The sequence below is a fragment of the Ranitomeya imitator genome, chromosome 2 (genome assembly GCF_032444005.1).
Source record: "Ranitomeya imitator isolate aRanImi1 chromosome 2, aRanImi1.pri, whole genome shotgun sequence".
Lineage (NCBI taxonomy): Eukaryota > Metazoa > Chordata > Amphibia > Anura > Dendrobatidae > Ranitomeya > Ranitomeya imitator.
This window is the reverse complement of record NC_091283.1, coordinates 825,761,286-825,774,432: the sequence shown is the minus strand read 5'-3', so window position 1 is coordinate 825,774,432 and position 13,147 is coordinate 825,761,286. Positions and strand designations below refer to the sequence as shown.

At 43.4% G+C, this 13,147-nt stretch overlaps 1 protein-coding gene across 2 annotated transcripts in view; it reads right to left on the bottom strand.

The window, feature by feature from the left end:
• Positions 1–4,137: 4,137 nt before the first annotated feature.
• CRTAC1 (cartilage acidic protein 1) overlaps positions 4,138–13,147 on the bottom strand; it is a 693,808-nt gene continuing 684,798 nt past the window's right edge. For both annotated transcript variants that reach the window (XM_069754014.1, XM_069754013.1), the window contains exons 15-16: positions 12,345–12,470; positions 4,138–4,631 (exon numbers count right to left, since the gene is read on the bottom strand). In XM_069754014.1, coding sequence (XP_069610115.1) covers positions 4,498–4,631; positions 12,345–12,470 — 260 coding nt within the window. In that variant the 3' untranslated portion in view covers positions 4,138–4,497. The remainder of the gene's footprint in view (positions 4,632–12,344; positions 12,471–13,147) is intronic.

Here is a 13,147-nt window from a genome sequence, read left to right as displayed (position 1 = left end):
CCATAAACACATAAATTTGCTTAAAAATAAATTCCCCTGAAGGTGATTGTACTTTTTAAGCTTAATGCAAACTACCATATAAGGCCGGTGTCACACTGGCGTTTTAAACGGCTGAGTGCAATGCGATAAAAAATTGCATTGCACTCGGACCAATGTTAAGCTATGGGGCAGCTCGGTCCGCATTGTCTCGGACCGAGGAAAACTCTCGGCTCACTCGCACCCATATAAGCCTATGGGTGCGAGTGAGACAGCGCCCACCACTCGGATATATCATCCGAGTGATGTGCGTTATAAGCGGACCCCAGCAATGGAGGAGATGGAGAAATTCATTTCTCCGCCTCCACCGCAGCTGTGCTCCGATGCTCCCTCTGCTGCGAGCAGGAGCCGAGTGTCATTAGCATATCGCATCCGATGATCTCGCATCGGATGCAATACGCCAGTGTGACGCCGGCCTTACTGCTTCTTACAACGCCTGAGTTGTACACAGATTCAAAGAAGTTTTCGAGGCTGAATTGCAGCTCCATTTGCCATTTTTCACCGGATGCCATGCTGCAAAATTTCCTATAAGCAAAGCTCTTTGTATCTCCATAATGCTGCCCGAAGGTACCAGACGGTGCCACATGGAGTAGCTGTGGCTCTGTCCAAAATCTTTGCTACACGTATCAGAGGCCTCAGAGGTGGAAGTTGTACCTGCCAGGACCCCATGCAAAAAGAAGGAAACTAGGCTCCATAAATACTATGTGCCCTTCAAAATATTAGCAGTCGCCTACTCCTCTTCTCCCCCATAGCTGCTGCCCTGATTTTCTTCATGTCCTGCAAACAGCTGATGAAGTCCTTTGTGCCTTCCTTTTTATTCGCTTAGTTATCAATATTCAAGATAGAACATAAATATGGAAACCTAAAATCTTATCATAAAAAAACTAGACCATAATAACTATGAACCCAATGATCAGCGAATTCAGCAATTGCACATGGGAGCCATTCTTCACGAACATCAAGACAAGGGGCTCATCATTACATTTTCATGTAATAGAGATTAGACGGATGAAGACCAAGGAGAATCATTCTCATGGGATCCTAAGCAGACAAGAAACCCAATGTCCCGTTGTCACACTCCATTAATCTCTATGCTAAACACTGGTCTAAAGATAGCGCTGGTACTAAGCCTTACATCACGTTTAGAATGGAATAGTCTCAGCAGCACTCTTCTATAATATGCTAGCAAAGTTTAATTAAAAAAAGATTGGTATCAGAAACATTGCTTTAAATAAAGGGATACTTTGGATTATAATTACCGTAATAAGAAATAATGCAATTTTTTAGCAGACGGTTGTGTCCTTCCTTACTTTTCCTCTCAACTCAACATATTTAGACATCACTGGTGTAAAAGAACCATCTATGAAAAAAAATATGATTCTGTGATACTCTGTCGAGAGATGTTTATGCTACATGTGACTCTATGTGGCCACCCAGTGGTTGTGATGTGATTTGCATCCTGTCGAGTGGTTTTCTAACACGTCTCAATACCATCTCGTATGTGTTTTTTGAAAATTGGTGTCTATAAGGAAATTCAAGAAAAAGTAAAAGTGGACATATGTTGTCGTGTATTAATTCTTTACCATTTAAAAAAAAAAAGTGGTTTTCTCTATAGAGTTGCAAAGACCTAATATAACAAAGGGAGCAAATGTCTATCCATCTCTGCTGTGGTCTTTGTTGATCAGCCGCAGTGGTGACATCATGTCAACCATTGCATCCAATCAAGGGGCTCAATTGTTTGTGCCGTGCATATTGGAAGAGAAGTTAAGCCTAGTCATTGGTCACATGCTCTGTAGATATGTCACCACCGCTGCAGCCAATCAACAAAGGCCGGAGGAGGGGTCAATGGTGGATCTGGTCAGGGTGAGTAAAGGTTCTATTTGATTTTTAGCCCTATCGAAAAATACAATTTTAGAGGAAGTCAGCATCTTTTCACTCCCTAAACTATTTATACATGTGTAGCTTTTTCAAAGACAACTCTAGCAATACCATTACATGGCCAGTCTGTTCCTCCATTATTGAGAAATCGGCGTTTGAATTTATATGCAAATGAGGTTGAAGAGTTCATTGTGGATCAGAAGCCTCTGTCACTCCAGTTCTATTCCCCACTCAGCGCTGCCTCCTACTGCTTGACTGATGGCTCCTTTGCTGAAGGCACAAAGCAGAAGCTGTCAGTCAGGCAGTAGGAGGGTGGGGAATAGAGCTGTAGTGACAGAGACTTCAGATCTACAATTAACTCTTCAATCTCATTTGCATATCAATTTAAAGGCTGATTTCTCAGTAACGGAGGAGCAGACTGACCATACTAAGGTATTGCTGGACATGTGCACATAGATAGTTTGGTGTGCGAATTCCTGCTGACAGATTTCCCCTGAGGGAATGTCACATCCAGGCCAGGACCTGACCCTTCTGTTTCCACCTTGGTTGCTGCGAGACACCGCACCTTTGTTGTGGGCGATGTGGGGCAGCAGAGCGAAGATCTTATTTATCTTCTGGGTATGTTGGCGCTGCTCAGTTAGGGAGCTATCGGTTAAATTCCAAGCTCCTTTGTGAGCCATGGCTAAGGCTGTCCTCTATTTAAACTCCTGAGCCTCTGTCTCTCAGTGCCAGTTATAGTTTCTCTTTTCTGGTTCAGTATTGTGCTATCTGCTCCTGCTTGATTGTTGGGTGAAGCTGCCCTCTATTTCAGCTCCAGAGCCTCTGTCTCTCAGTGCCAGTTATAGTTTCTCTTTTCTGGTTCAGTATTGTACTACCTGCTCCTGCTTGATTGTTGGGTGAAGCTGTCCTCTATTAAAACTCCTGAGCCTCTGTCTCTCAGTGCCAGTTATAGTTTCTCTTTTCTGGTTCAGTATTGTGCTATCTGCTCCTGCTTGATTGTTGATTGAAGCTGTCCTCTATTTAAACTCCTGAGCCTCTGTCTCTCAGTGCCAGTTATAATTTCTCTTTTCTGGTTCAATATTGTGCTATCTGCTCCTGCTTGATTGTTGGGTGAAGCTGTCCTCTATTTAAACTCCTGAGCCTCTGTCTCTCAGTGCCAGTTATAGTTTCTCTTTTCTGGTTCAGTATTGTGCTATCTGCTCCTGCTTAATTGTTGGGTGAAGCTGTCCTCTATTTAAACTCCTGATCCTCTGTCTCTCAGTGCCAGTTATAGTTTCTCTTTTCTGGTTCAGTATTGTGCTATCTGCTCCTGCTTGATTGTTGAGTGAAGCTGTCCTTTATTTAAACTCCTGAGCCTCTGTCTCTCAGTGCCAGTTATAGTTTCTCTTTTCTGGTTCAGTATTGTGCTATCTGCTGCTGCTTGATTGTTGTATTCCTGTCTGTTGACCTGTTTCCTGACCGTTCTTTGCCTTTCGATTTTGTGCCTTGACTGCTCTCCTGGTTCTGACCCAGCTACTTTGACTTCTCTTGCCTCTGGTTTGCTTCTCCGGCCAGCATACCTTCTGTGGAGGAAATCCAGTGAATCCTGTTGTAAGCCCAAATTCCTATATTGGAGTTAAAGGGTGAAGAGCCGCGTTCCTCTGATCGACCTCACAGAGACATGTTGCATCTCTTTGCACAGCTGTTGGATAAGGCACCAGTGTGCTGGGGGAACACATGGAACGGGAATACAGCACTTCAGTCCCTACATTCTCAGTGCTAGTCCCAGAGGTGAGAAGTCCACCAATGATAAAGTGATGGCATATACAAGCAATATATCATGACTTACTGAAAACCACTCTGCAGATATTATATTAAACCTGCAGGATAAGCTGATATATTAAATTTAGTGTTGCAAGGAAAAGCAATCCAAGGCAATTTGGTATTTGCCATGTGCTAACTAAAGCCTTAAAGGGATTGTCTTAATTTATAGGCATTGACATGGAAATATTATAATTCTCTATGTGAAATCCAATCTCTCTGCTATTAAAGAGGTTGCGGCAAGTTTTAAAAATAAAAAATGAACGCCAGGCATCTTTACCTGTACACCCTGCAAATCCAATGCAGATGGCCTTGTAGTCCCATCTTTCTTTTAAACTCAGCGGCCTTTTCTTCAATAAGCTACAATTCTAGTAAGTTTGCTTTGGAATGTGACAGCTAATGTGGGAAAAAAATCACTAAAAATTCAGGAATAAATATCCAGCATAAAAACTTTATTTAAATAATAGGTGATTTTGGGATGACACTTCCCCTTTAAGAACATTATTTATATACAGATAGAGCAGGCACCAAGTGAAGTTTTGTTGTGCCAAGTAAATGTTCTGCGTCGTGGTACGTACTTTCCTTAGCCAATCCAATGCAATGTGAATGAACGTCAGTAGCCATGGCCTCTTTACGATATTAGAGCGTCCCGCACAGTCAGGTTCGAGTTGCCAAGTTTTTATATTGAGATTTTGAAAAAAAAATAAAACTTGCAATTTATAAAGAGAAAATGATATATTCTTTAATATGACATGATAAGATTTGAAGGCAAAATCCAAATTATTAGGTTTGTTTGAGACACCTCTTCCCGTCAGTCGCAAGGTAGAAGCCGCTGTAACAATGGCAGTGATAGGATCCAATATCATTGTGACAGATGTGATCACAGAGAGAACGGGTTTCCTCACATTCATTTATATCTAAAAGGGAAGAAAATAATAAGTGACTAAAGCACAAAATATTCATAAATAAATAATAAAATAAGAATAATAACAATAATATTACACTAACCCTGCTACGAAGACAGTGCCATATAAGCAGCTCCTAATCTCACCTACTGTCTGCTTCTCCCTTCCCATATAGATAGTAAGCCCATGTGGCCAGCTGCTAAAATCCATCTCACTGAGTGATAAAGAGGGGGAAAAAGGGGGAGAGAGAGGGGTGAGGGAGAGATAAAGGGAGAAAGAGAGAGAGGTATGGAGAGAGAGGGGTTAGCAAGATGGAGGGAGAAACCGAGAGAGGGGTGAGAGAGAAAGGTAGGGAGAGAGAGGGGAGAAAGAGAGAGAGGTATGGAGAGAGGGGTGAGCAAGATGGTGGGAGAAACAAAGAGAGGGGTGAAAGAGAAAAGGAGAAAGAGAGAGAGGGGTGAGAGAAAAGGAGAAAGAGAGAGAGGGGTGAGAGAGAAAGGGAGGGAGAGAGGGGAGAAAGAGAGAGAGGTATGGAGAGAGGGGTGAGCAAGATGGTGGGAGAAACAAAGAGAGGGGTGAGAGAGAAAAGGAGAAAGAGAGAGGGGTGAGAGAGAAAGGGAGGGAGATAGAGGGGAGAAAGAGAGAGGTATGGAGAGAGGGGTGAGCAAGATAGGGGGAGAAACAGAAAGAGGGGTGAGAGAAAAGGATAAAGAGAGAGAGGGGTGAGAGAAAGGGAGAGAGGGGGGAGAAAGAGAGAGGTATGGAGAGAGAGGGGTGAGCAAGATGGAGGGAGAAAGAGAGAGGGGTGAGAGAGAAAAGGAGAAAGAGAGAGAGGGGTGAGAGAGAAAGGGAGGGAGACAGAGGGGAGAAAGAGAGAGAGGTATGGAGAGAGGGGTGAGCAAGATAGAGGGAGAAACAGAAAGAGGGGAGAGAGAGAGAAAAGGAGAAGCAGAGAAAGGAGTGAGAAAGAGAGGGAGAGAGAGAGGGGTGAGCAAGATAGAGGGAGAAACAGAGAGGGGAGAGAGAGAGAAAAGGAGAAGCAGAGAAAGGAGTGAGAAAGAGAGGGAGAGAGAGAGGGGTGAGCAAGATAGAGGGAGAAACAAAGAGGGGAGAGAGAGAGAAAAGGAGAAACAGAGAAAGGAGTGAGAAAGAGAGGGAGAGAGAGAGGGGTGAGCAAGATAGAGGGAGAAACAGAGAGAGGGGTGAGAAAGAAAAGGAGAAAGAGACAAAGGGGTGAGAGAAAGGGAGAAAGAGAGTGAGGGGTGAGAGAGGAGAGGTGTGGAGAGAGAGGGAGGGAAAGAGAGGGGGAGGGTGGGGAGGAGATAGATAAGAGAGGGAAAGAGAAAGCGGGAGAGGAGGTAAGTGGGGAATGAGAGAGAGGGGAAGAGAAAGGGAGAAAGAGATGTAAGAGGGAGAGATCTGGCGAGAGAGGGAAGGTGGGGAGGAGATAGCTAAGAGAGGTAGAGAAAGAGGGAAAAAGCCGGAGAGAGGAAAGGGGGAAGGAGAGAGAGAGGAGGAAGAGAGCGATTGTACTATTGCTTGCTTGCATATATTTTATCTCATCCAAGAGCTGGATTAACAGCTACACTGCTCAGTACATCTGTCCTTTATGCTGCTGCTGCTTCTGAACATGTGCTGTATATAGCCTGGAGTGCAGGAATCCTTTGTGTTTGTGTGCTGTGCATGAGAAACATTATAACAAATTGTCTCTACCGACTAGCTCATAGACAACTAAGTCATATAATGGCCACATACTTGGCAAGTTATAAATTAATTCTGATGTTCAAGATTTCTGTTTGCTGTCACTGAATGACTATTGCTGTTTCTTACCCTGGACATGTGAGGGACACATACGAGCATCGTGCGTGGGTCATAGTAATGATCTGTGCACTTGTGAGACCTCTATATAAGACCATGGGGACCCATTTTGCCTCTGCGTGCTTCATAAGGACTAAAGACATTTTTATTGACAGCAAGCATAGATTTTGAAAAATTGGAAATAAAAAAGTCAAATGTAAATGGGAGCACGAGCATAAAAAGATTCTTCCATCACATTACCATTCATTGTAATGCAGAGGACGCAACCTACGCGGCCTTAGAAGAGCATCACAAAGGATACGACGATTTATGGCTGACGCTTCATGGTGACACAGCAGAATCCATATAAAGACAGAACTCACTTAATTGGAACCAGTGCAGAAACTGCAGGCAATCAACATGATAAAAATATATATTTAGAGATCTATTCATCTTTATCATTCCCCGAACGTCTCTGAAATTACGTATTCAGATCCCACGCTGCGATGATGAGAGCACGAATGTATTCACATTCACTGCAACTGATGAGAATCCTGACACGGGAAGGTTGGAAATGAGGCTCCAGATTAATATATTATCTGACCCACTGACTCCTCACTAATTGCACCTTCTGATTCATTGCCTGAGGCATTACCTTGCTAATGTCTCTGCTTATTTTACATATCACTGAATTTTAATACTGCAGATAATCTTTAGGAGGGGTTGACTCATCTCAAGAACTCCTTAGTTTTGTGCTGTATTAGGTCATATGGATATTACAGAAGAAAGGTCCACTCTGTCCACTCTTGGAACTTCCTTCCGTAAGTTAAAGAACTTCCATTACTTTTCTCCCTAAACCTGTTCATGTAAGTGTATTAATATACTCACCGATCGGCCTTCTCTGGTTTCCAGCACCATTGCAGTCCTCTTCAGAAACTTCCGATTTCCCGGCTCACACATTAACATGGGTTCTATGGGTTTTAGGGTACAGTCACACGGCCGTATAAATCGGACCAAGATCGGAACGCAGTGCACAGACTGGCCGGCTGCTCCCCCGACCTGAGCGTGACGGCTTCATGTAATTCTATTCAGCTGTTACTCTTGGGTCAGAGGAGCCGCCAGCCAATCCCTGCATTGCATTCCGATCTCGGTCCGATTTATACAGCCGTCTGATTGCGCCCTTACAATGTAAAACTATGAACGAAGCTCCATTGATCTACATTGTAAAAATGACTTCCGCCTCACAAATAGACTCAAAAGTGGACTGGAGAGGAGCTGGACACCAAAGAAGACAGCAATCGGTGGGTACAGTTGTGTGAAAAAGTGTTTGCCCCCTTCCTGATGTCCTATGCATGTTTGTCGCACTTAAAGGGACACTGTCACCTGAATTTGGAGGGAACAATTTTCAGCCATAGGGGCGGGGTTTTCTGGTGTTTGATTCACCCTTTCCTTACCCGCTGGCTGCATGCTGGCTGCAATATTGGATTGAAGTTCATTCTCTGTCCTCCATAGCAGGGGTCCCCAACTCCAGTCCTCAAGGCCCACCAACAGGTCATGTTTTCAGGATTTCCTTAGTCTTGCCCAGGTAATAATTGCATCACCTGTGCAATGCAAAGGAAATCCTGAAAACATGACCTCTTGGTGGGCCTTGAGGACTGGAGTTGGGGACCCCTGCTCCATAGTACACGCCTGAGCAAGGCAAGATTACCTTGTGCAGGCATGTACTACGGAGGACATAGAATGAACTTCAATCCAATATTGCAGCCAGCATGCAGCTAGCGGGTAAGGAAAGGGTGAATCAAAAACCCAAAAACCCTGCCTCCATGGCTGAAGATTGTTCCCTCCAAATTCAGGTGACAGTGTCCCTTTAAATGTTTCAGATCATCAAAGAAATGTAAATATTAGACAAAGATAACACAAGTAACCAAAAAATGCAGTTTTAAAATGAAGGTCTTTAGTATTAAGGGAAAAAGAAATGCAAACCTACAAAGCCCCACCCTCCCCCTCCTTAAAACTTAAACTAACTGTGGTTTATCACATCTTTGGGAAGCGGAGTTCAAATTCCCTAGAAACAGCAAGGCCTGATTGCTGCCACACCTGTTCTCAATCAAGAAATCACTTATATAGGACCTGCCTGACAAAGTGAAGTAGACCAAAAATTCCTCAAAAGCTAGACATCATGTCTCGATACAAAAAAATTCTGGAACAAATGAGAAATAAAGCAATTGAGATCTATCATTATGGAAAAAATGTCATAAAGCCATTTCTCAAGCTTTGGGACTCCAGCGAACCACTGTGAGAGTTATTATCCACAAATAGCGTAAACATGGAACAGTGGTGAAACTTCCAGGAGTGGCTGGCGAACCGAAATTCTCCCAAGGGCGCAGCGATGGCTCATCCAGGAGGTCACATAAACCCCACAACAACATCCAAAGAACTGCAGGCCTCACTTATCTCAGTTAAGGTCAGTGTTCATGACTCCACCATAAGAAAGAGACTGGGCATAAATGACTTGCATGGCAGAGTTCCAAGACGAAAACCACTGCTGAGAGATAAGAACATAAAGGCTCGTTTCAGTTTTGCCAGAAAACATTTTGATGATCCCCAAGACTTCTGGGAGAATACTCTGTGGTCTGACGAGGCAAAAACTGAACTTTTTGGAAGATGTTTGTCCCACTATATCTGGCGTAGTTGTAAGACAGCATTTGAGAAAAGGAACATCATATCAACAGTAAAATATGGTGATGGTGGTAGTGTGATGATCTGGGGCTGTTTTGCTGCTTTGGGATTTTTAAGATTTGCTGTGGTAAATGGGACCACGAATTCTGCTGTTTTCCAAAAAATCCTGATGGAGAATGTCCGATCATCTGTTCGTGCAATTGGGCTATGCAGCAGAACAATGACCCAAAACACAATAGCAAGTCCACCTCTCAATGGCTTAAGAAAAACAAAATAAAGACTTTGGAGTGGCCTAGTCAAAGTCCTGAAGTTAATCAGATTGAGATGCTGTGGCATGACCATAAAATGGTGGTTCGTGCTCGGAAACTCTCTAATGTGGCTGAAGTACATCAATTCTGCAATGATGAGTGGCCAAAATTCCTCCAGAGCGTTGTTAAAGACACATTGCCAGTTATTGAAAACACTTGATTGCAGTTGTTGCTGCTAAGGATGGTCCAAACAGTTAGTAGGCTTAGGCCATGTGCACACGTACAGTATTTTTCGCGTTTTTTTTCGCTATAAAAACGTGATAAAACGCGAAAAAAATGCGAAAAAAACGCTTACATATGCCTCCTATTATTTACAATGTATTCCGTATTTCTTGTGCAAATGTTGCCTTTTTTTCCGCGAAAAAATCGCATCGCTGAAATAAAAGCAACATGTTCATTAAATTTGCGGAATTGCGGTGACTCCGCACACCTAGGAATGCATTGATCTGCTTACTTTCCGCATGGGGCTGTGCACACCATGCGGGAAGTAAGCAGATTATGTGCGGCTGGTACCCAGGGTGGAGGAGAGGAGACTCTCCTCCACGGACTGGGCACCATATAATTGGTAAAAAAAAAAAGAATTAAAATAAAAAATAGTGATATACTCACCTTCGATGTCTTCCTGCCTCTCAGCGGTGCATGCTGCCGCTTCTGTTCCTATAGATGCTCTGTGTGAAGGACCTGCGATGACGTCGCGGTCTTGTGATTGGTCGCGCGACCGCTCACGTGACCGCGACGTCATGGAAGGTCCTGCACACACACACCATCTATAGGAACGGACGCCGCTGAGGAGAACGGCTGTCTGCGGGTGAGTATAACCATTTTTTTTATTTTATTTTATTATTTTAAACATTCTATCCTTTACTATTGATGCGGCATAGGCAGCATCTATAGTAAAAAGATGGTCACACTTGTCAAACACTATGTTTGACAAGTGTGACCAACCTGTCAGTCAGTTTTCCAAGCGATGCTACAGATCGGTTTTCTTCAGGAAATTTCTGCAAGAAATCCTGACGTGTGCACATACCCTTATGGGGCAATCACTTTTTCACACAGGGCCCTGTAGGTTTGGATTTCTTTATCTCTTAATAATAAAGACCTTCATTTACAAAACTGCATTTTGTGTTTACTTGTGTTATCTTTGTCTAATACAGTATTTAGATTTATTTGGTGATCTGAAACATTTAAGTGTGACAAACATGCAAAAGAATAGGAAATCAGGAAGGGGCAAACACTTTTTCACACATACAACATTTACACAATTTTAGTAAGTAAAAAGGTTATGTGAGTGCTTCTTTAAAGATAATTTTTAACTGGATTTTTTAATTTAATGTTAGTACCTCCTCCACTTGCATCTTTTGCACAAATTTTGGAAGTTTTTTATTTTTTTCCCTGTTTCTCCATTCCAAAGCTATTCCCCTCTCGTAATAAAAATGTAAATTTTTTGCTTTAACTAACTGGGCATATACACAGGCACCATTCTACTGATAGTGGTGATTGATGGGGCCATTCTGAGTATAATGTCGGGGTCACACTTACGAGTGCAATGCGAGAAACTTGCGCGAGTCTCTCGCATTAATACCCGGCACTGCCGCCGGCACTCGGGACGGAGCGTGCGGCTGCATAGAAATACATGCAGCCGTACGATCTGGTCCCAAGTGCTGGCGGCAGTGCCGGGTATTAATGCACGAGTTTCTCGCATTGCATTCGCAAGCGTGACCCCGGCCTTGGTGTGCTACCCTCTTCTATTACACACTTATGCCAGATCCTGCAGATTTTGATGCAAATTTGAAGTGAATCTGAAGGAAAATATTCATGTGTAACAATAAGTGGAGGCAACCATCCATCTGTGGTTCTTGTGGTGGCACTGGTGGGGGGTCATACCTCCCAACAGAGGCGTGAAGTTACTTATTGGTGGAGTTTCTGGCCTGTGTGAAGACCAAATCAACTGGAATGCAATCATCGGTTGTGTGGGGGGAATAATCCTTGTGGCGTCTGGGGATGCCCATGAATCACTGCCTCCTCCATTCCAGCGTGTGATCAGACAGAGGGCTATGCAAATTGTATCTTCAGAGAGTAATATGACTTGAACTGTAACAGCACCTATTGAAAGAAATAACCCTAAAAGTCAATATCGACCCTCTAGCGAGCCTTGCCACATGACTGCGGATAGAAGCCAAACCAGGATCTCAATTTTCTGACACGTGTTTCGGCATATTTGCCCCTCCTCATTGCAAAGCATGAAATCTGATTTGGCTGTGTGAGAGGCCTCTGACTGTAGTCTAAGGGGTAATGTTTTTCCTTATGGAGAGCGATGGCCATGCGATGCTCCTCTGGGAAATTAAATATGCAAATTGCCTCTTCAAAGGGGAAAAGGACTTGAACTCTAGTGCCCATATTTGGAAGCATCAATCCTAAAAGTCAATATCAACACTTTAACGAGGCTTGCCACATGACTTTGGATTAAAGTCAAACTAGAATCTCAATTTTCAGACACGTCTTTCGGGGGGTTGCCCCTCCTCAGAGCAAAGCATGAGAGTTGATTTGGTAGAAGGATGGTGCTGTGGCGTTCCTGATGTCTTCATGTCTTGGTGACCAAGTGTTTAGCTCTATTTCTATATTTCCCTATTTATCCAGGACAGTATGGGCTAAAAGTGAGAGAGGCACAGTGTGGGGCTCTGTTCTTTCCTCCTAAAGAGATACAGACTAGTTTTATACTATGTAACACAGGGGAGAACCCGCACATTAGTTTAGGCATGGCAGTGGAGTTCAGATAATAGATCTTAATTGGATTGGCAGCAGCAGTTTGGCACTGATTGCCGGCCAGTTTATTATCAACCAATATGCTTCTTTTTATCTTTACGACTCAACGCACTTATATACCAGAAACTCTGTTTTTTATCAATAGCCAATTCTATAAAAGGTAACCGCCATTACTCACCTATGCAGTCACTCTCCGACCCTGACTTCAAGTGGAAACCTGGGCGACAGCGGCAAGAATGAGACCCTTCCAAGTTGATGCAAAGTTGCTGGCACTCATGGAATCCGGAGGCACATTCATCTATATCTGAGTAGCAGAAAGCAGTCAATATTAATAATGACTGTATAATATCGCTGATATGAGCATATTTGAAAATAGGTAATTGCACCCAATAAAGTTGAGCAAAAATATTTGCAGGACCCTGGTCAAGCGACCACTTCAGTAGTTTATGACCGCCTGAACAGATCCCTGCAGACTTCCTCCTACCTGCTTGGATCCCCAGTGAGTCTTTTGATTAGTTGTCCTGGTAGAAGGTCATTATTGCAGTAGGATGCACGCATGATATTGTGCTGGGCCTACTAAATAAAAGTAGGGATTCGAGTAGTAAGAAAGAGGATTGCAGGACTTGGTAAACCAAAGTGGCAGCTGGACCAGAATAGTGAAATACAGGATGGAGTATAATACAGGAGGTAACTGAGGATCAGTACAGGATCAGTAATGTAATGTATGTACACAGTGACTGCACCAGCAGAATAGTGAGTGCAGCTCTGGAGTATAATACAAGATGTAACTGAGGATCAGTAATGTAATGTATGTCCACAGTGACTGCACCAGCAGAATAGTGAGTACAGCTCTGAGGTATAATACAGGATGTAACTCAGGATCAGTGATGTAATGTATATACACAGTGACTGCACCAGCAGAATAGTGAGTGCAGCTCTGGAGTATAATACAGGATGTAACTCATGATCAGTAATGTAATA